The sequence below is a fragment of the Ruditapes philippinarum genome, unplaced genomic scaffold, assembly GCF_026571515.1.
Source record: "Ruditapes philippinarum isolate M1 unplaced genomic scaffold, ASM2657151v2 ctg1881_1_1_1_1, whole genome shotgun sequence".
In the NCBI taxonomy this organism is placed as follows: domain Eukaryota; kingdom Metazoa; phylum Mollusca; class Bivalvia; order Venerida; family Veneridae; genus Ruditapes; species Ruditapes philippinarum.
The window spans coordinates 66,378-91,169 of record NW_026865939.1 but is presented as its reverse complement, the minus strand read 5'-3'; the positions used below and the strand labels follow the sequence as shown (position 1 = coordinate 91,169).

At 32.6% G+C, this 24,792-nt stretch overlaps 1 protein-coding gene across 1 annotated transcript; it reads left to right on the top strand.

Annotated features, from left to right (window-relative positions):
- Positions 1-1,615: 1,615 nt before the first annotated feature.
- Positions 1,616-24,792, top strand: LOC132730800 (GTP-binding protein 4-like). Its single transcript, XM_060716818.1, has 17 exons — positions 1,616-1,797; positions 7,909-8,079; positions 8,608-8,711; positions 9,584-9,667; positions 10,108-10,261; positions 12,305-12,397; positions 12,576-12,725; positions 13,649-13,756; positions 14,183-14,272; positions 15,286-15,396; positions 15,726-15,803; positions 16,320-16,371; positions 17,001-17,101; positions 17,522-17,634; positions 21,060-21,213; positions 22,854-22,994; positions 23,440-24,792. The coding sequence occupies exons 1-17, from the start codon at positions 1,750-1,752 to the stop codon at positions 23,590-23,592; spliced, it is 1,905 nt and encodes a 634-aa protein (XP_060572801.1). The 5' UTR covers positions 1,616-1,749; the 3' UTR covers positions 23,593-24,792.

Here is a 24,792-nt window from a genome sequence, read left to right as displayed (position 1 = left end):
TGAATAGTTGAAGTAGTTTGTAACTTAAGCAATTGTTTTTCTAAAAGCTCTATTTCGTTTTGCATTCTCAAACTTTCATTCTCTTTTCTCAACATATCTATCTCTTCGAGATAAACAGACAAATCTTCAGGATTTCTAGCCTCAGCCATAATTCTTAAAAATAATTACGTCAATATAAAAATTTCAACAAACGCAGGTAAGTGATAATGTTATTTTATCAAAAAAAATCTTTTTGAAATCTATCAAATTAGATTTATCCCACCTTCGCTGCCACCAATTTTGTAGCGTGTATCGAGCTGTTGATTAATTATTCAAGTGCTACAAAATAAAATTATTTTAAACCACAAGATTCTCAAATGTAAATATATAATTTTTCTTGGGATACTTATCCGAAATGATTTGAAATATTTTATATAAATTTTCCTTCTGGTTTCTTAACCTTTTGATTATATATTAACTTAATAAAAACTCTAGAAATTATAAAATGCAAAAATAACAATCTTCAACTAATACTTAAATCATTCAAAATATATATTTCAAGAAACAATAAAACTCTATTTACTCTTACTTTCAAACAAACTAAAATTTACATTCCTAAACCTATCTCCTATTTCTAACTTTTATATTTCAAATCAACAAACTCTTATCATAAAACGTTCAAAAACTGATTCTTCTAATAATGTTTTCAAATAAACTCTTCTCTATCAAACACTTGTCCAAGAGGTTTTACTTAGGCAATAAGGTATTTTTAGCACCAGTATCTAAGATGCCTGGCTACTAGTAAATACAATATTACCTATATCCAACTCTTGCAAGGACAACAGGCAGACTAACTATTTAAATCATAGAAGTAAAGATATTTTTAGCACCAGTATCTAAGATGCCTGGCTACTAGTAAATATAATTACAACTTAACGGTCCGGAGCCAAAACCAAATCTAAATTCTCAACATTGCGCAAGCTCTTATATATGCCTCTGATGCGTCATCTCCGCGGTGAATAAAACAATGATTTTGATTGGCTAAAATAATAAAACGCTTCTTGATACTGATTTTAATTGAAACTTATAAGCGTCTGTAACTTGGATTAAATTTCCTTACAAACCATAAAACAAACAGATAAACAATTCAAATGATAAACACACTTGACAATTCTTCAAATATATATCGTTACAAAAGTATAATTACTAAATTTACCTTAATTACCTATTGTTTATCCTGTTATCTTCACATATAAAAATAAATTGTTTTGTCCGGGTATTAGGTACAGACGGTTTCTAGTACACTTTCAACAAACATCAACATATTTCCATCAAGATCTGCAACAAAAAAGCATGCAATTCATTCAATTATGATACAACGAAATCAAAGATAAATAAATATTAGCATGGCATGAAAAATTAAATAATGATAAGCAGTCACCTGTGCTGACATATTATTCTACTTTCGATATTGATTGACACATGGCGGGAGATTTACTGCACACAAATAGTTAAAATAAAGCTGATAAAATAATTTCGACGGCTAGGATAACATTTTTAATAACAAAAATATATTTATTCCTATTTAAATATTTCTATCTAATTTAATGGAATAAAATTATATATACCATTTGCTGCTTCTTCTGTAATGCACGTGGATTTCTACTTCCGGAAAAACACAACTTGCTAATATTTTCAATTTATTAGAGTTTTGTAATTAAGAAAAACTGATTTGTACTTAAGGAGGACTTTAGTTTAAAACATTTAATTATGTCGCACTATAATTTTAAGAAGATAACTGTTGTGCCAACAGCAAAGGTATTTATAATTTAAAGTCATATGTTTTCGCGACGTTCTGATTTTGACATAGCCAACTTTAACATAGTAAACCTATTTCAGAGTAATGTAAGAGACACATTCTTAATATTGAATAATAGGATTGTGCTAGAAGACTGAATGGAAAAGCATAATATTGATATTTAGGTTAATTACCAATTTTGATCCAGACCCTTCTCCTTGGTGGATGATGGATCGACCCATATCATAAGCAGTTTCCTGGATTAGACCCCCATTTATATTTCAAGAGTAAAACTTGTCATTAAATATACATATATATACTATCAAATTAGTGGCAGATCTAAAATGCACATACTTTTAAATTTTTCTAGCATTTTTTATTGTTGGTCGAAAGCTATACATAGCTTATGTTTTGTGAAATGTTATATACAAATTACATGTATATATATTTACCGACAATAAATAAATTTTGATTTGATTTGATTGATTTGTTCAATTAGTGCATTTTTTCCGCACCAAAAACTGTCTTTTATCTGTGACAATTATTGCATACTTGTATGGTTAATTTAATCTTAATTCTATCTTTGCAAGGGAGCCAAAAATGCTAAAATTGTTTCTTTTTAAAGTTAAAATAATTAATTTAGTCTCTGAGTTAGAGATGATCCAATTAATAAGTATTGTGTTCAATAAAAATTTGAATGTTGCATTTTTCAAAAATCACAATGTTTTTTAATATGGAAAAAAATTGAAAAGTAAATAACATTCATCAAATTTACTATTTAGCACTGGACTGGTAGCCCATGTCCAGTGAAAATTAGTTTGGGCCAGTGAAAATTTTAAGAAAATTTAGTTAAATCAGTGATTTTTTCCCCAGTTTTTAAAACAACCTGTGGCTTTCTGGAGGGGAACATACATATATATCTTTTAATCCACCAATTCTGATGAGCATAACATATGTTACAAACAGGTTATAGTACATATAATCAAATACATATGGTAACATTTGTAAATTGAGTAACATGCATAAACATGGTACACTTCAAATATTATAGAACATATAAATTACAAGAGTTTCATGAATACGTCGATAGTATAAATGAATATATTAGCGAAAGTTAAATCGAAAGCATATATTCTACATTATACAACCGAATCAAAATTCATTACAGAACAGAACATAATCTTAAGTCTAGTTTCGAAACGAAAGTACTAGAACAAAGAAGATGTGTTTCAATTCATCAACAACACACCTGTACAATCAAAATTGCCAAATTGAAGGAGAGCATCCATGTATATTGGCATTTATGTAACATAAACAGACGGTCTATTGGCTTTAGTACAGATGCTACATTAAACAAGTAAGCATAGTCTATAGGCAAATGCATGGTTGATAAACCCGTTCATTGAGCACAACACGGATACTTGTATAAGTTTATCACATTGATCCGAGGGCGACATATCAATAAAAGATTGATAACCTTCATATCCCCACTTATCAATTAAACAATCCCACAATTTAGCTCTCTCAGAATCCTTATTTGGGCAAAAGCACACTAGGTGTTCAACAATGTTTTCACATACTCTTTTGCAGTTGGAGCATTCCGTAGTGTATTTTCTAGACACTTGACGAGAAACAATTTTCATAAGTTGCCTACACATGAATATAAGTTTATGATTTTGCCTTGCAACATTCCAAAGTAGACAAGACTTTGAATTCTTGGAGAACATGGTATTCAAGAAACTATATTGCTCAGTTAGTCTATTTAATATTAGTGTTCGCTCCCGAGACAATACACATTTTCCAAGTAAATCCTTCCAAGCATAGTTTGATGGAAAAATGCCGTCAGCAGCATAACTGTCCAAAATATACTTCAACTCATATTTTTGCAATATGCGATAAATGTCCGGTAAAAATCCGTGTGACTGTTTGTCGCCATTTAAAAAGTGGAAAAGTCTTTTATTGAAAAATCCTTTTGCGAGGTATTTATTTGGCAGTCTACAAAGCTGACCTAAGAATTGTAGTTTTTTTATGGTCAATTATTGTCTCAATAGAATTTGCACCAATCGACAATAGAGTGAGATCAGTTGAGGTACATGGATGAAATGATTGAATATTCTTAAGGCAAAATCTATGGGATTGTTCTAGGCGTTGAATGTCGGAACCGGTGAGAGTGGACCAAAGTTCGCATCCGTACAAAGACTTCGGAATGACGATGGAACTATAGATCACCATAGAAGAGATTGGGTTTAAGCAAATGGGACTGATTCCACTGTTCACAATGCTAAGATATGTCCCACGTAGTTTATTGCACGAGTCCTCAACGATATCTTTCGTCGAGAGAAAAGAGTCCGATTTAATGCCAAGATGAACATAATTGGTTACTTCGTTAATCACTTCATTACCAAGTTTGAAAGCCCTGTTATTGTCTATTTTAAAGTGCTCATTGAAAGAAATAATTCCACATTTAGACGCATTGTATTCATACCTCCATTTCTTGGAATATCTGTGACAAATATCCAGCATAGTGTTAAGACCCGAAATTGAAAGAGACACCAAGGTCTAAGGGTGTAACGGTTTACCGGTATACCGATATATTGCAATATGAAAAAATAAATTTCGTACCGCGGTACGATCTTTTGAAAACCGGTATTTTATAAAAATCATAATTTTCAATTAATTGCCTTCTAATTTTGTACAAATTTCACATAAAATCTTTAATTGGCAAATTTTGTTGGCGCCAACGTAAGATAAAAGTATCCGACAACTAGTACACTTATTAGTCAATAAGCGGCCGCATAATTTACATAAGCGGCCCAGATGTGAAAGGTCACACGCGACTAGTTTTGTTTATCAAATTGTGTGACACTTTACTTTCTATTTATTCATTACATTTTTATTAAGTTTCTACTAAAAATATATACATATAATAATAATATATGAATGTTACTCCATCTTTACATCAAAACATATACACGACAATACGTATTGCAATATATTGCAATACGCTTCAGCTAAATGGCAATATATTGCAATACGGTTTTTGCTGTATTGTTACACCCCTACCAAGGTCATATCATCTGCTACTGTTGGAGCACTTATGTTGTTATTGTACACACTTATGCCACCGTTACTGTTTTCTAGTAAATTTATCAATTCATTTATATACAGTAAATATAGGATCGGGGAACTTTTTCCTCCCTGCCTTGTGCCACGAAGTACGGGGAACCAATCAGAATAAACGCCTTTATATCGAACACAACTGGTCATATTTTGATACATAGCACGGAACGCTAAGAAAGTTGTAGTGTCAATATTTGTATCAAATAGTAATTTATGAAATAAACCATCATGCCAGACAGTATCAAAAGCTTTACGCCCGTCTAAAAATGACACATATAATTTTGAGCCATACTCTCTAGCGTAAAATATACTTTCTCTTAAAATGAATGACGTCATTAAGCACGAGAGACCGTCCTGAAATCCACCTTGTTGAATATTGATGGTAGAGAGAATATCATCTTTTGATCGTGCAATAAGAACAGATTCATATGTTTTAAGACCTACTGGAACTAGGGTAATAGCCCGGTGATTGTCCGGATCGTCTTTTCTTTTATTACCTCCTTTATGAAGAGTAATAATCACACCACGCTTGAGACTGTCTGGTACATGCGTTGAGCGTAACATTCTAGTGTAAATATTTGCTAATGCAGGGGAAACAACACTTTTAGCGTACTTATAATGTTCATAAGTAACGTTATCATGCCCCGCAGCTTTACCTTTAGGAAACGAGCCTATGATTTCACTAATTAGTTCAGGCGTTACAACCGCAGACTGGTCGGGAACTAAATTAGGTAACGTATCATGTAGGCGTTGCGATATCTCTGTCTTAAAGACATTGTCATAGTCATTATCATCTATATTCGCATACATCTCTTTGAAGTAGCCATGCCAACCACGTGTTATTCTTACTTTGTCTCTGACCAACGTACCGTTGAATTTAATACCGGAATTGGCAGAAGATCTACTAGGTTTTCGGCGCCTATTCGTATTTTTCCAGAAGGTCACGGGGTCAACCTCTGCAGTGCGATCAACTTCCGCGTTTTCCTCGGCCATGTGCTCCGCAACACGACGTCGATGAATGCGCCGAAATTCACGTTTGGCGTTCTTATATTCGGTGTAAGCCGACCACTCGTGACCACGCGGCCGTCTTGTCTACACCACTCTTCTCGGAGTTTTGACATTTCACTATGACAGTGCTTAAGTGGGTCGTTCCAATATGGTTTCAAGTAAGAAACGGGGCGTCGCTTTGGTAAAGTCGCGTTTGCACCGTCCACAAGACAGCTTACTACTATTTCATGGTCACGATCAATAGATGCTGGGTCGAGATCAAAATCATTACATGTAATTTCTTGTAAAACTATTTGATAACAGAGTGTTATTATACAAATCAATTTGTTCAGGTGTGCATTTCGCCCAGTTTATCAAATCACCGCCTCTAGTAAAATCTTCTTGACCATTTCCGAGAAACTGAACATTTATGGTGCATAGAACTGGTCTATGGGTGGACACATTCAAACAATTGTCATCAAGTATTTCACAGCGCACGACATCCTCAGTAAGCTCAATGGGTAAACAAATAAAATCTATCAAAGTTCGATTTTTGCCGTCATATGAAACAAACGTAGTATTTGCACCAGTACAAATATCTGTGCAATTAATCGGCAAAAAGTTAGTATCTGCAAAAAAATTACACAATAACTTGTCCCGTGTACGATCGCTGTTGACCTCAAACTTCGAATTAAAATCCCCGAGATACAAGACTGTTCCCGAACTACTATGTGTATACCATATATTATAGAGTTTGTTTATATATTCTCTAAAGAACTTTACCGAGTGGTTGACGCATGGTAAATATACTTGGAAAATGTACATATACTGGTTTTCAGACACACTTCCGCACCAAAAACTGTCTTTTATCTGTGACAATTATTGCATACTTGTATGGTTAATTTAATCTTAATTCTATCTTTGCAAGGGAGCCAAAAATGCTAAAATTGTTTCTTTTTAAAGTTAAAATAATTAATTTAGTCTCTGAGTTAGAGATGATCCAATTAATAAGTATTGTGTTCAATAAAAATTTGAATGTTGCATTTTTCAAAAATCACAATGTTTTTTAATATGGAAAAAAATTGAAAAGTAAATAACATTCATCAAATTTACTATTTAGCACTGGACTGGTAGCCCATGTCCAGTGAAAATTAGTTTGGGCCAGTGAAAATTTTAAGAAAATTTAGTTAAATCAGTGATTTTTTCCCCAGTTTTTAAAACAACCTGTGGCTTTCTGGAGGGGAACATACAGCATGATAAATCAGAAAAAGGGGAAACCTGAGATCAAATTCCAACAACTGAAAATGGGATTTATCTGCACATTTTATGAAAAAAATTGATTTCAATTTAATTTAACATGCATGGTTCATAGCAGAGGCTATCTATAGGGACAGATTTCTGTCTTCTAGCTGATATACTAGTAAGTCAGATGCTATTAAATCATGGTTCTGGTAAGGAAGAGCACGAGGCATTTTAGGGGAAAATATTAGCTTTTTAGGGGAAAATATACCTATTTTTGGCTAGGGGAAACAGCCTTTATTCGGCTGTAAAATACAGTGAAAAAAATCACTGTAAGTATATAGTAGAATAAATTCAAAACTGATGTTCGGGCCAGTAAATTAATGATATTAGTATATTTCATATTCAATTTGACTTTTTATCATCTTCCTGATAAACTTGATCTTAATCATGATTTGTGCAAGATTATAACTCCAGGAGAAGTAACAACATTATAATTTATATTGTTAGAATAGAATAAAGTTTATTTACCAACCATGGGTCATTTACATGACATGTTAATCACAGAATAAGACAATAATCATAATGAGATCAATAGTGATCAGATGAGATCAAAAGTAAGTTAGGATATTAAATAATAAAATAACCAAGGCTTAATTGGTATTAGATAAACACAAATTACACAACTAACAAAGAGTAGTGAGACAAATAAAATAATTATGAAAACAAATAAAGCTGAATAAAATTTTAACTATTTGAACACATAAAGTTGTTATGTTTTATAGGACTTTGTGGATATAGTGCTGTCTAAAACACAGAGGAAAACACCAACAGTTGTGCACAAACAGTACAAGATCTCGAGGATTAGACAGTTTTATACGAGGAAAATCAAGTTTTCTCAGCAGACTTTCCATGATAAGTTAACACAGATTATCACAGACTTCCCTAAGCTTGAAGTAAGTTTAACCATAGACCAACTGTAGTTGTTAAGTGGATTGCCTAACTTTATATTTAGAACATTACCATTGACAAGGTGAAGTTAATTAATGGATTTGCCTAACTTTATATTAAGAACATCCCATTTTAAGTTTGACTGGGATTTGAGCTTTCAAATTTCAAGAATAATTAAGCTACCAAAAATATAAGTTCTATAATGTTCAAGGCATAGAACCTTAGGTTCCATCAGGTTATCGTCTAAAATTCAGGTAAATAATTGTTTACTGGATGACTTTATATTTCTGTCACTATGTGATCTTAAGTTTTATAATGTTAATTTACATCTTAGATTTGTATGTAGCTTTTAATTTTTGAATTAAACAAATTATTTTTCTCCAATTCCATTTAAGTGTAACCAGTGGACTTATCTGTTATGAACGGTTGTGCACCATGAAGCTATTGTGGCAGGGGATTAGCTTGGAAAAACCACATTTGACGAGTTCAGGATAACATCTATTGATTATAAATTTGTTTTGCTTATATTTCAGGATGTGCATCCCTTTTATGCTGATTTGATGAACGTATTATATGACAAAGATCATTTCAAGCTGGCTTTAGGGCAGATCAATACTGCAAGACATCTTATTGATAAGTATGTACTAAACCATGCTCTGTTCATTTAATAAATCTTTCCTGCTTTGAATTGGGACTGTCCAGTTTTACATATTGATAGAGATTTTAATATGAGAATGCTTTGATTTGCTTACTTGCATGCAAGCCATGATTTATACTGACTGCATAGTCCTGATATTATCACAGCTGGCTTTCAAATATATAAAATTTCATGTGTATTGCCTTGTGATTTTTACCACCATTCTAGAATGGTATACATTTGACAACCCTCTGATTTTTATCATCAAAGTGTTTTGTTGTTTGGTGTGCTTACGGCCATTTTCTATGTTTCATCATATTTGTAGATTTCTAATTCTTTATCAGAATAGAGCTATCGTTTAATTTGAAATACCATCCATAGAAACACTTCTTATGTAAATTACATTAAAGTGACCATATTGTAATATAATGGAGAACATTCAGTTAAACATCTTTTGACTTATTTCCTTTGAATCAGAAAATACACAATGTGCAGTAAGTTGTAACAAACTGTACACAAAAAAGCAAAAATACAGAATCCCTAAAGTAAAAAACAAAACAGATTTATTATTTACTCAATTCAATTGTCTTTATTCAGCCAGGTATCAACAAAATACATAAGGGGTACTTAATTTATGTCTTTTATATGTAATTAATGTACTGGAGAAATCTCTTGTTAGATTATAGTGATGTTGATTATTGATACATTATAGTGTTTACACTGTTTGTTATCTAAAGCATATATACTTGCATTTAAGGCTTATAGTAACATATTTAAGGCTTATAGTTACGCACCTTGCCTTTAGTAAGTCTGTTACTAAACATAACTTTTTGTTGGGAACAAGTACTATAGACTTTGTCTTATATTTACAGTGTTGCTAAAGATTATGTCAGGCTGATGAAGTATGCCGATAGTTTGTACAGATGTAAACAGCTAAAAAAAGCAGCACTAGGAAGGTAAGTGTGTAATCTGATAGAAAAAGATAAAGTTAAATAAGTTAAAATATTGAATTCTGTGGAATTTCTTATTCACTGAGGTATATTTTACTATTAGGAATAGGAAAACATTAAGTGTATGCTCAGTGATAGCAAATTTATATTTACAAAATTGTTTAGCTAGTTTAACTTTTTCTCATAAATTGAGTGTACTCAGCATTTAACTATTTCTCGGGATATTTCTATACATATATATATATAATGTGAAGTGAACACAATATATATTATTAGAAAAGATAGAAAACATGTTAAGAATCAGACGAAATTTAAAAGTAGATGAACTTCCTTGTTCTGCAATCACTTTATATATATTTTAACTTAATAATCTATTCCTTGAGTTATTAAAGGATTTTAGCATAAAAATTTCATCCTACATATGTTTGTGTATGTTCTATAAATAGAATGTGTACGATAATGAAGAGGCAGAAACAGAGTTTGGAATATCTAGAGCAAGTTAGACAGCATCTGTCACGTTTACCTACCATAGACCCAAATACTAGGACATTACTTATATGTGGTTTCCCAAATGTTGGCAAGTCCAGTTTTATAAACAAGGTAACAAATTTATTTAGTTGTTAGTCCCAATCTGATAAAAATCAGCTCTAAATAACCCTCCGCTTTTAGATCTGAACGTGACCATATACAAAATTATTTCTGGCAACTATTCACACAGCCAATCATCATTGAGCTTTCATAATTAAGTAAGCGATGTGGTTTATAATTTTTACTCTGGGAAAACCAATACTGTTAGGTAATTTTCACAATTTCGAGAACGAACATGGCGTTGTCCATAAAGCCCTAAACTGGCTAAACAATTTTTCCCATTAAAAATTAACTCTAAGTAATTTGTTCAAAGTTACTTCAAACATTTTTTTTCTAACAAAAATCAACAATTTGTTTAACTTCCATGTATAATGGTATTTTGATACTTCTTCAAACTGGTTTGATTGCATGGCTAAAATTATTTTCTTGGGAAATCGAATTATAAAGGTGAAACATATACGGCCGTCTTCAGATCTACATAACAGAAACATGTAGATCTGAACTTTAGTCAGATTGTTGTTAGTCGATACATATACTTACTTTTTGTGCACTTTGCTGAATGACAGTTCTTAGGTAGTTAAATATTTGTATGATGAACATGAGTTGATGACAGAAATGTTAATAAGTCCAGGGCTCGAGCTAGTGGGCGATTCGGGCGAAATAGTCGCCGAATTCCGTCTGACTTCGCCGACATCCTACATAAAAGCGAAGATGAAGTCGCCCGATTTTATTGATCCATTATTGAAAATTACCAACAATAACAATAACTGAATAACATGTTGTGTGTGTTTGCTTTGTTTACCCTCGCCGCCGGAAAAAGGGACTGTCATGCATCTCAATCAACGCGAAATGTCATTAATCCATTTGTTTACCAACATGTCATAAAAGTCTAATTAACAGACACTCGAGGAACAATTAGACTCCGCCCACGGCGAGATTACCGATACGTGCGAGAAACCAATCGTAATTCACGTTTTAATCGAGGCGACATTATTAAACCAATCATTAAATCGCTAACATACAACTACCCGTAACAATTATTTATGATGGAGGGATCAAACGTCAATTAAATTTTCACTATCGAATGATTGTCAGAATTAAGAGGACCGCTCGTCATATAACTGTAACGGTCATTTTAAATGAAAGTTATGATAACCTTTTTTGTCGACGAGTTAAATTTGATAAAATTGACGGCGTATTACACTGTATTTATTACAAATGAAGTTAAATTAAAGATCGTTTCTTTCGTTATCTACTTTCATTTTCTTTACAAGATAAGTGAATATGAATATAATGTCCGGCGCAAGCTTTTTAATAGTAAATCAGAAGGGAATAACTGTTAATCCACCCATGATATGATCTATGATAGGAATCAACTATGGCTATTTTTATCTTCATTTAATGCAATGGTTGCATTACATGATGCTCATTCTTATTACTTGTTTCAAACTACTTTTAAATTAAAATTGAATATTCTGTTGTAACACATTTCCAATTCATTTAATAAGATATGTACAATGAGTCAACATAATTGCGATAACATACAACAAACATCGATAAATGAATCTCCTCACTTCTCCCTAAAGTCTCCCCACTTCTCCCTAAAGCAGCTGGAGGGAGAAGTGACTTCTCCCTAAATTTTGAACCTAGCTTGAGCCCTGAAGTCTGATTTATAATACGGCATAATTACTTTCCTTGAGCATAAACTGAAATTCCTTCATAAATTGACAGCAGTCTTATGCATGGATTATATCATCTGATGAAAAGTGATGTTACTAACATGCAGTATAATAATGCTTAATTTTAATTTCACATGATTTACAATAAATTTAAAGGAGGGAGTTAATTGTGTTTTTAAGATAATTTTGAAGTTTCTCTTGAATCAAACTGAAATTTTTGAAGTAACATCTTGCAAGTTGTTTTGTCATTCTGCCATTGTTTATCTTTATATTATATTATTAAAAGACTTTAATTATTGAAGACAAATTTTTAAAATGATTGATGGTTGTTTATGCTGTTTTAAACGTATACCTACAATTGTAATTTATTATTCAGATTACACGAGCTGATGTTGAAGTTCAGCCATATGCCTTTACCACAAAGTCACTGTTTGTTGGTCACACTGATTATAAATATTTAAGATGGCAGGTATGTATTCTAGCAAGCTTATTTTGAACTTTTTACTCAATTTTGTATATCCATGAAAATAACAACTTAATACTGTTCATAATGTAAGAATATGATGTTACATTGACAAAAAACATTTAAAAGTACAGACATAGAAAAATATTGAAAGTTTTAACATATGTATAATGTTGTAATTTAGGTTGTAGACACACCAGGTATTCTGGATCATTCACTTGAGGATAGAAACACAATAGAGATGCAGGCTATCACAGCTCTCGCTCATTTACGTGCCGCAGTTCTCTATGTTATGGACATCTCAGAACAGTGCGGACATTCTATAGAACAACAGGTAGTGTATTGAACTAATGTTATGTACAGTTAGACCTTCATTAAAGACCGCACTTTTATTAAAGAGAAATGTATCCCATAACAGAGAAGCAGACTAGTCAAGAAATATGTCTGTTGCTGCTGATTGCTATTGGTTTCCAGTATTTAAAATTAAGAAATATTTCCCAATTTGCATTTTAAATGTTATAGCTATTAACAACCTTATGTTTCGGGGCGTCCGTGGCCGAGTGGTTAAGGTTGTTGACTTCAAACGTCTTGCCCCTCACTGCTGTGGGTTCGAATCCCGACAGGGACATTCGATTCTTTCATGTGAGGAAGCTATCCAGCTAGCTTTCGGAATGTCGGTGGTTCTACTCGGGGTGCCTGTTCGTGCCTGAAATAATGCACACAGGGGCACCTGAGGTCTTTCTCCACCAGTGAAAGCTGAAATGTCGCCAAATGACCTATACTGTGTAGATGTGACGTTAAACCCAATCAAACAAACAAACAAAAACCTTATGTCTCCACATCCTTGTTTCAAATTGGTTGAAATACATTTTAGATGTTATTAATGTTGAATGTCATAAAAGCTTTTTACTAAATAGATAGGACTTCTATTGACTAATAGCCTAGGGTGCTGACTTTGACTTAGAATTTTAAATAATATCAAATGTAGAGTAAGAAATTATTCATCAACCTTAAGGAGAGTTGAAAGTTGAAAGATGTAGTTTTTGAAAATGGTATGTATGGCCTACCTTCCCTGTTGAAAGGCGTGTTGCCATATGACCTTTTAAATTGTTAAATTGATGCCTGAATCCTTAAAAAAAGTAAAGTGTTTAGTTTACAAACATGATGCTATGATTGGTACATGCCACTTATTCACATATAAAGAGGTATTTAACCATATTTTATGTATATTACATTATTGAATATGAATTATTTCAGGTATCTTTATTCAGAAATATCAAACCCCTCTTTGCAAACAAGCCACTGATAGTGTGTGTAAACAAGGTGGACATATTAAAAGTGGATGATCTTCCAGAAGATAAAAGGGTGAGTTCTTTGTCATATTGATCAGGAAACGTGTAAAAATACTTCTGCTAGTAATTTCCATATAACACTATTTTATGGTTTCAAACAACAATGGTCAGACAGGATGACCAAGTATTTAAAACAGTTCTTTTAACTTTTTTTTGCATGAAACAAAGTTTTCAATCTAAAGAAAAAGGTCAAGGTCAATAAAAAGTTACATAGGTAGGCATGGATATCACCGTCCTGAAAAAGTGTGTAAACTAGTATGCCATATTTTGCAATCTTTGACTGCATTTTATAGCAGATTTTTCAGGTTTAAAACACAGTCAACTTTTGTGAGTGACTGGAGAGGTCAGCCTTTTTAAAATTGATATATAACAAAAAAAACCTGTTTGGTCCATAACATTGATAAAGCTTTGTTTGTTTATTGATATGCTTTTATTGCAGGATATGATTAAAAGTTTTGAAGATGAAGGGATACCTATAATGAACATGAGTACATTAACAGAAGAGGGTGTCATTGAGCTTAGAAATGAGGTATGTATAATTCTGGGACATGATAAAACGGCACAAGCAACTGCAGAATACATGAGATATCTTTTGTTGGCAATTGACTGCTGATGGATCAATAAGTGCAGTGTTTATTTTATGTATTAATACTGTTAGTATAAAGTTTTCATACATAAGGATTATTAAAATTTTACCCCAGCTGGCTTAAATTTCTCTTTTTATACGCTGTTTACTACTTACAAAAATTACTATTTAACAACTATCAATAAGACTTAAAGGAGGTGTGAGCGCCTTATTGCGTGAAAAGATACATGTAATGCACAATGATTTGCTTGTTTTTAAATTCAGATGTGCAAGATGTGTGTATACACATAGCAACATTTAGTCCTATTTTCTACCATAACATCAGAAATGAGTACAGCACATATTTTCATGAAAGAAGCTTTACCCACACTACAACAAAAAACTTCAAACAAATTTCCACCTCATTCCTTTAGAAGTGTCACACTTAACTGTGGACAACAATAAAGACATGCTTATATAATCAAACCTGTGAAGAAAGCCCCCCCCCCACCCAGGAAGAGAAAAACATAATCTTTATATGCAAGTGGTGTTTATTTTGAGGTTATTTTTATTCCAGTTTATCAATGGTACATTGTCATAAAGTAGCCTTTATTTGACATTGTCATAAAGTAGCATTTGTTTGACATTGTCATAAAGTAGCATTTGTTTGACATTGTCATAAAGTAGCATTTGTTTGACATTGTCATAAAGTAGCATTTGTTTGACATTGTCATAAAGTAGCATTTGTTTGACATTGTCATAAAGTAGCATTTGTTTGACATTGTCATAAAGTAGCATTTGTTTGACATTGTCATAAAGTAGCATTTGTTTGACATTGTCATAAAGTAGTCTTTATTTGCAGGGTTATCTTTATTCAGAGGTGGCCTTTAAAACAGGTTTGACTGTACCATAAGAATAGTCAGATCGTTTTTCATTATAATTTTGATGATATATTAATATGTGTATATATTTTTCAGGCATGTGATCGGCTATTAGCACACAGAGTGGAAACAAAGATAAAAACAAAGAAAGTCAATGATATTGCTAACCGTTTACATGTTGCTGTACCACAGAAGAGAGACCATAAGGTAAGTGGTTCTGTTATCTATGGTCCTTTCAGTTACTGTATCAAATCTAGTTATACATGTATGTTCCTTTCAGTTATTGCATTAAATCTAGTTATACATGTATGTTTTCGGAAATCAGATTTTAAGTTATGATATGATTTTAAATGCATTTGGATGAGACAAGAGAAATTATATAGAGGATATTTGTTTGTTTACATGTAAGATAGAAATATATTTCACTGAGTGGATACCAGATGCAATATTTATATTGAAGAATTGAAGATATTTTTTAAAGCCAAACAAGCAAACATATTTAGAAAGCATATGGAAGTATATTTATTTGTCTGCAGGACAGACCAGCATTTATACCGGAGGCAGTGCAGAAAAAGAGACAAGCTATGGAAGTTGAACGAGAAAAAAGGCGATTGGTAATTCTAATTTACTTATGCTTTTATGAAAAAAAAGTATTTAAACTGTTACAGAAAACCAATGCAAAACAAGTTGGTTTTGAGGGAAGACCTAATGTACTCTTCCTGGTGTTTGCATTGCCTTCACACTTCAGATAAGTTTTTTAAGTTTTTGCATGCCAATTGGTGTATCCAAAACTACTAAAGCGAAGGGTTCCAACTTAAAACACTTCTTTGAGAGCATAATAGGTCACTGCCCAAGACATATTACTCAAATATAGACTTGACCGAATTATGGCCTTTTGAATTTATAAAATTCTTCATTATCCAGGTTCTTGTTTTATATCAACCATTGAGAATATTAGAGCACACTCTTACTGACAGCTTTTACTTTTTAGCTATTTATGTGCAGAAAATTGAAATTGTAATTTGTATAGCTTTTGCATATTAATTATTATTTTAAGTGATAATAATTACCATTGAAATTTGCATGACACCCTATTCTCATATATTGGAGAATGTATATTTATATTTTAGGAACGTGATATTGAAATGGAGGAAGGAGATGACTACATACTTGATCTTAGAAGTAAGTTTTCATTAAATATTATTGGGTTATGTGTTATATTTATAGACTAATGTTTTCTTTATTACTGGACAAAGGTTTTATGACATTATGAAGCATGTTTAAATGGAGCATGTTTCTTAGGTATTTGTGTTTGGGATAGGCAGGTTAAACTTCAGGGTTACCGAAAATTATAAGACATTACTAGTTATATTTTTGTCTATAAGCAGTACACTTAATTTTTAGTCATAACCTTTTTAGTTGGAGCCTTCCTGGCTAGTTCTTGGCAGTGGGTTTGAAAACCTCCAGGAATTTTGAAATCTCTCGTATCAGGAAGTAACAGAGTTAGCTTACAGAAGGTTGATGGTCCTACTTGAGAGTGTTTTTCTGCCTGAAATACTGCAAGCAGGGTCACCCCTGAGGTTTTTCTATGCCAGTTAAGCTGAAAAGTCAATATGTGACTTGAATCGTGTGTGAAAGTTGATCAAAACAAACAAAAAATCACCCTGCTTTGGGTCTTCAAAAAAAATGTGTCGGTTACAAAACAAATAACTTTGAAAATCAAGGTTATTGTAGTAATAATGAACATAGACTCACATATATAGGTGTGAACTATAGAAAGCTGATTGTAACAAATTGTTTGTATCTGACAGAAACATGGGACTTACCTAATGAGGAGGAGAAATATGATGTTTTACCCGAGATATGGGAGGGACACAATGTTGCGGACTTTATTGATCCTGAAATTATGGAGGTACTTTGATTTGTTCATCTTTTTATCAAAATCTGTTTTGAAGATTTTAATTTAATTCAATGTCATATCCGCTATATAGATAAAAAAAATCATTATTGAGTTATACACATGAACATGAAAAAGGTACTCAGAAAAGATGAGTAAATTAATGACCTGACGTTGCGCATACATTCCTGATGTTTTATTTTAATATGCACTTGTATGCTTAAAATAGCTAATTTAAATAGCATAGAAGTTATATGTACATATGGTATTTATATTTATTTTTAGGTAAGACTTAATCCTTTTTAGTTATGCACAGTATCAGTGCATTCAGTGTTTTGATTTAGCATGCTAAATAATTCTCTGAATGCCAAAACGAAATGCCTTGAGATAGTAAAAAGACTATACCGTATATAATGCAATTTGATCTATTTATAGAAACTGGATGCATTAGAGAAGGAGGAGGAGTTAAGAGAGAAGGCTGGTTACTATGACGATGATGATAGTGAGGAAGATGAAGAAATGAAAGATTTACGTAAAACTGCTGCCAAGTAAGTAAAGTGTGGAATTCATAGATAAATAAAATCACAAAAGTATTTCTCCTAAATTGAATGGGTGATTCGGAGTTTTAAAAGAATTACTTCATATTAGACAAATATGATAACTAAAGTTTAAATAAAGGGTTGAATGATGGTGTCATAGAATTATTACACTCGAGTTTTGTATCATAATAATTGAGCCGCGTCATGACAAAACCAACGTAATACGTTTGCGACCAGCATGGATCCAGACCAGCCTGCGCCTCCGCGCAGTCTGATCAGGATCCATGCTGTTCGCTTACAAACTCTATAACAAGTAGAGAAACTGATAACGAACAGCAAGGAACCTGATCAGACGGCGGGGATGCGCAGGCTGGTCTCGATCCATGCTGGTCTCAAACCCATTATGTTGGTTTTGTCGTGGCGCAGCTCATATAAGCTTATATCTCCTCAGACTTGAATGTGTATCATAGGTTTTGTTGTGTCGCCTCTACGGAGTAGTGGCGACATATAGGGATCACTTCTCCGTCGTCTGTCTGTCCATCTGTCTGTCTGTCTGTCTGTCTGTCTGTCCGTCTGTCCGTCCGTCCGTCACAAAACTTGTCCGGACTACTCCTCATAAACTACTGGTGCAATTTCATCCAAACTTTACAGGAATGATCAGTACCAAGTCTAGTTGTGCATATTGTCAGGATTTTCCGGTTCAATGATTTTTGTCAGAGTTATGACCCTTCAATAATTTTTAATTTTAAAGTTTGTCCGGACTACTTCTCTTATACCACTAATGCAATTTCAATGAAACTTTACAGGATTGATCTGTAGCTCAAGTCCTTGCGCATATTGCACGGGTTTTCCGGTTGAATGATTTTTGGCCGAGTTATGGCCCTTTGATAAAAAGGTTTCTTTTTCTGTGTGTTGCCAGATACACAAAAGCTTGTCCGGACTACTCCTCATAAACTACTGGTGCAATTTCATCCAAACTTTACAGGAATGATCAGTACCAAGTCTAGTTGTGCATATTGTCAGCATTTTCCGGTTCAATGATTTTTGTTTGAGTTATGGCCCTTTAATAATTTTTATTTTTAAAGTTTGTCCAGACTACTTCTCTTATACCACTTATGCAATTTCAATGAAACTTTACAGGATTGATCTGTAGCTCAAGTCCTTGCGCATATTACACGGGTTTTCCGGTTGAATGATTTTTGGCCGAGTTATGGCCCTTTGATAAAAAGGTGTTTTTTTCTGTGTGTTGCCAGATACGCAAAAGCTTGTCCGGACTACTCCTCATAAACTACTGGTGAAATTTTATCCAAACTTTACAGGAATGATCAGTACAAAGTGGTTAGTCTAGTTGTGCACTGTCCGTCTGTCTGTCCGTCTGTCACAAAATTTGTCCCAACATGAAATTGGCCATCATGAGGCGACACATGTGATTACTGATCGCTCTTGTTTATCACTGTCAGTACTGCTTCTGATAACTTACCAGTATTGATAGTGGTAATATTCCTAGAAACATAGTCACGAACTGAGTAAATCACCTTTAACTTTCTGTCAGAATAAGTGCTTAAGAAGTCTACAGCCACTCACATTAAATGGAATAGTTGAAATAATTAAAACCTTGTTATGTAAATTAACATTTTAGAGCAAGATTTTTATGCCCCCGCCATGTAATGGCCAGGGCATATAGTGTTACCCTGTTCCGTCATTCCGTCCTTCCGTCCTTCCATCCTTCCGTCCTTCCGTCATTCTGTCATTCCGTCATCATCAGTTTCCGTTCATTATCTTAAAAACGGTTGCACACATTCAACTCAAATTTGACATATGAATATGTCATGACAAAATACAGGTCAAGTTCGAATTTGGTCATGGTTCGATGATTTTTGACAGAGTTATGCCCCTTTTACTTTGAAAATAATATGAAATTTCAGTTTCCGTTCATTATCTCCCCAACGGTACAACACATTCAACTCAAACTTGACATGGATATGCCATGACAAAATACAGGTCAAGTTCGAATTTGGTCATGGTTCGATGATTTTTGGCAGAGTTATGCCCCTTTTACTTTGAAAATAATATGAAATTTTCAGTTTCCGTTCATTATCTCCCCAACGGTACAACACATTCAACTCAAACTTGACATATGGATATGTCATTAGAAAATACAGGCCAAGTTCGAATTTGGTCATGGTTCGATGATTTTTGGCAGAGTTATGCCCCTTTTACTTTGAAAATAATGTGAATTTTCAGTTTCCGTTCATTATCTATCCAACGGTACAACACATTCAACTCAAACTTGACATATGGATATGTCATGACAAAATACAGGTCAAGTTCGAATTTGGTCATGGTTAGATGATTTTTGGCAGAGTTATGCCCCTTTTACTTTGAAAATAATATGAAATTTTCAGTTTCCGCTTATTATCTCCCCAACGGTACAACACATTCAACTCAAACTTGACATATGGATATGTCATTAGAAAATACAGGCCAAGTTCGAATTTGGTCATGGTTCAATGATTTTTGGCAGAGTTATGCCCCTTTTACTTTGAAAATAATGTGAAATTTTCAGTTTCCGTTCATTATCTTCCCAACGGTACAACACATTCAACTCAAACTTGACATATGGATGCGTCAAAAGAATGCGCAGGTCATGTTCAAATTTGGTCATGGTTCAATGATTTTTGGCAGAGTTATGCCCCTTTCACTTTGAAAGTAATATGAAATTTTCAGTTTCCGTTTATTATCTCCCCAACAGTACAACACATTCAACTCAAATTTGACATATGGATATATTTTTGGAATGCCCAGGCCAAGTTGGAATTTGGTCATGGTTCAATGATTTTTGGCAGAGTTATGCCCCTTTCACTTTGAAAATAATATGAAATTTACAGTTTCTGTTCATTATCTACCCAACAGTGTTACATATTCAACTTAAATTTGACATATGGATATGTCAAAGGAATGGGCAGGTCAAGTTGAAATTTGGTCATGGTTTGATGATTTTTTTTGCAGAGTTATGTCCCTTTCACTTTGAAAATAATATAGATACATCTTAGGAATAAGCAGTTTAAGTATGAATTTTGTTGTGGTTCAATGATTTTAGACAAACTTATCTTTCCTGAATGTTGGAAAAATTTTGTACTTTCAGTTTCAGCACTCATACTTTTAGCCATTATTTTGGCTACAAATATGAAATATGTTATTTTTAAAAGGTTAAGACTGAATAATTTCAGTGTCTTGAACATTGTATGAAAATGGTTTGTGTTAACATTTTAAAGTTTTAAGGGCTTTGAACTTAAAATGAAAAAAATAATTAATGCACCATCTGAAATTTTGGCTGCATGCGGGGGCATCAGTGGCATGATGACACATTTCTAGTTTGTTATTACTTACAACAAATATTTGTCTGTAAAAACATTAATTTGGTTCTATTACAGGATTCGTAATAAGAGACAGATAATAACGTTAGAAAGTGGAGAAAAGAGACGTATACAACGCCCAAGAGTTCCTAGAACAGCAAAGAAAATTGATTCTAAAAAGATGGAGGAAAGTATGGAGGCTCTGGGTGTAGAGATAGAAAACAAAGATGAGGTAAATGTTCTAACATTTATGATTCAGGTGACAGAGATACTGGCATAGACAATTGACCTTACAGTTGTTATAGTTACTTATATGCATTGATATAGGAGATTGAAAGTTTTACATCGGTCCAGTCATATTTATATACCTGTTAATGATAGCAAAACTATTTATTCATACAGAGTTAAGATGTAAAATTGCCATAAACACATCACAATCTAAATGGTTAACAGTTGTAACTAGCATGAATTATCAAAAAAATGTAGCTGTGTCATGCCAACATCCATATTATTATAATAACTACATGTATTAATAAACAATTTTATTATAACAATTTATAGGAAGAATGATCATTTTGAAGATGAATAAACTAGAAGATATTTGTGAAAAATCTGTAACATAAAATCAGGTGGCAATAATGTCTGACCTGTGCTTATATATATGACATTTTAAACACACAATGTAATCATGTTCAAAGAAATCTTTCATGTTTTATGTATTAATGTATGTATGATATATTATATTTGAAAGTCCGGCCAAAGTTGCTTCTCAACGAAACTAAGCAAATAATATAATTCAAGGTGTATCGTCGCTGACTAGCATCTGTGTTCACTAAATATATATATATATATATATATAACCTTATCTCTATATATACATTTACACATGTTCTCAGATGAACTTGTTTTTTGTCCCCTACCGGTTTAACCGTCCGTCTGTCTGTCAGTTTTTTCTTTTCTTCCTATGTTGAAAATTCTGGTTGATATGGCAACAAATAGTCTGAAAATATGGCAAATTTAACACATAAACTGGATCCAGTGATAACTCAAAAAGTACTGAAAATATTTTTATGAAACTTGAAATATGGATAGATGGCAGTCTGCAGATTATGCACATCTTTTTCTTTTCTTCCTATGTTAAAAATTCTGGTTGCTATTGCAACAAATAGCCTGAATTTCAAGACTTCTGATTTAAATTTTTCAGCTTTTTCACTATTAGTTCTTTATTTCTTAAGGTGTTTACTTCAAACTTTAAATAGAAGTTTTTGGTCATCAACCACATCATATGTGACAAGGTTTACAACTCTAGCACAAAAATTATCAGTATTACCTCCCTTGAACTTAGAATTTTTATGATAAAAAACGTCTTTTTTAAATAACTTCTTTATTTCCTAATGTATCTACTTCAAACTTCATATATATGTTTCTTATAATCACTCAACATTTTTGAGAAGGTTAAATACTCTAGCAAGACTATTTCCAGAATTATGTCCCCCTTGTACTTAGATTTTTTTCAAGAAATTGGTATATTTTACTCCAACTTCTTCATTCCTTATAGGATTTACTTTAAAATCCCACATCGTAATAATATGACAAGGTTGTATAAACATAATTTCCTTACAAGGCAGGGAAACTTAACACATTACTGTGAAATAGACAAACTTAGAACTCAAAAGATTTAAGTTCATTCATGTCATTCATTCACTGGTAAAATTGAATGGCCAATGGCCCATCAGAATTTTGCTGGGGTTCTAACCGGTAGGGGACTTATGGATTGCTTGCAATACTATGATAATTGCTTGTTAAATTTAGACATGCTTTGTTTATAACAATGTTATTGCTACAGTTAAACATAAATGTTAACAATTTCAGACACACTACAGTAGAGAGCGATCTAAAAGTGCGAGCCGAACATTGAAGAGGAAAAGGGAACCATCCGAGTCACTTGCCCAGTCACGCGCACGTAGTTCATCAAGAACACCACGCGATCAATCTGGCGTACGAGATGCAACAGTAAGTTTAAACTATATCCACACAAATATGTTAAAATAAACAGTCAGAACAAATAGTTCATTAACTGTGTGTGCATTAAAAGTGTTTTTTTTAAGTGTTCATTAAAGGATGCACCTGTTTTTCTATTGGCTATTTTGGTATTGATATTCAGTTTAATTCAGAAAGAGCTCTAGCATTAATCTTGACTTTCAGTTTCAATTGAATGTAGAATCTTATTTAAGCCTAGACCTATAAAAATGTCTTTTTCTCTCTACAGATTCGAAAATTTCAAGCGTACTTGAACAATTTTAGTGTAAATTCATGTAAATTCATTAAAATGCATTAACAGTATTGTGTATTTTCCTATTTGTCAAAATTGAAAATTTGATTGTGTAAATTTTGGTTATAAATGGTTTTAAAATTATCCAATTTTGGTTATAAATGGTTTTAAAATTATCCATTCTAGATGGCTAAAAAGGTGAAGAAGATTGGTAGAAAAGCACAGAAATCTTTCAATATGGAAGCTAGGAAGGGGGAGGCTGACAGACGTGTTCTCGATATGAAACCCAAGCATTTGTTCTCTGGTAAAAGAAAAATGGGAAAAACAGACAGAAGATAAACTGATTGAACTGATACTTATGTTTGGGAAATACATCTCATATTTACAATAATCACCATCTGAAATCTTTATTTTCCAATGTGGCACGATATGACAAGTAATACGTTAACAGGCTGTTAAACTAAAACTAACATACAAAAAATCAGTATGCAATTGTCATCATCAAGAGAAATATTATTTGAAACTAAAAGCCAAACTGGTTAATGTGCATATAGATGAAGATTACCACAACAGCTTTGTGTTAAAACACTAACAAGCACGATTTAATATAAGAAAAATGTCACCATTTTATGTTGATGTAAAACATTGTCTAACCTTTGAAACCTAAAGCTTTGTATAAAAACCAATATACTTCATGGGTGCAAATAAGTCAGATTTTCATGTATTTTTTTCCTGTATGAATATTGCTTATTGTGCAAGCGTTTGTTTTTACTTGTGAAAATGTTTTTCATTTATAGATATTGTTAGTGAAGAAAATATGTACCTAATTATATTTACTGTTGGTTAGGTAAATGAATGAACTTCAATGGACTAGGTTCAAGTGTATTTAATTTACTGATTGAGATGTTACATCTAGTTAAAGTCTTTTATGTGGAATCAATACTCCTCATTACTGTGTGTTTGAATCCTATCAGGGAGTTTCAAAGATATGAGGGGGTTAAAGTCTTGAGGTTTAATGCTCATTTAACTGGGGTTCCAATTCTTTTATGTGAGCTTATGGAACATCAGTGGCTCTCTTTTACATGAAATAATGCTTGGAAAGGCATTGGAGTACTTAATTCACTGTCTGTGTGACTTGAAAACCCAATTCAAATGAATAGAAATAAAAAATATAGTGACTGGTTTTAAGATATCTAAGCTAAACTTCTTACATGTCTGGAGCAAGTGTGTCTGTCAATCATTTTAGAACCAGCTTGTTCAGGTATTAATGCAAGTTTTGTCTTGGATTTAAAGAAAAGCATGTTAATATTTAACCTTAATTAGATAAGTCATCATAATCACAAACTCATGTGTATGAAATTATATTAAATAGGAATATTGGCATAAAATAAGGAATTAATATGATTTGCAATAAGCATGATATAGACAAGTATAAACAATATACAAATGTACATGGAGATGCATTTGAAAGTTAAGAAATTAATGAAGTTTAATTTTTTAATTGTTATGGTTGTTACACAAAATAAACATTGAAGAAGA

Coding starts and splice junctions, on each gene's coding strand:
- LOC132730800 (XM_060716818.1), top strand. CDS start 1,750: ATGTCGCACTATAATTTTAAGAAGATAACTGTTGTGCCAACAGCAAAG. Junction 8,080..8,607: donor CAGACTTCCCTAAGCTTGAA/GTAAGTTTAACC, acceptor CTTATATTTCAG/GATGTGCATCCCTTTTATGC. Junction 17,102..17,521: donor TTGATCCTGAAATTATGGAG/GTACTTTGATTT, acceptor ATCTATTTATAG/AAACTGGATGCATTAGAGAA.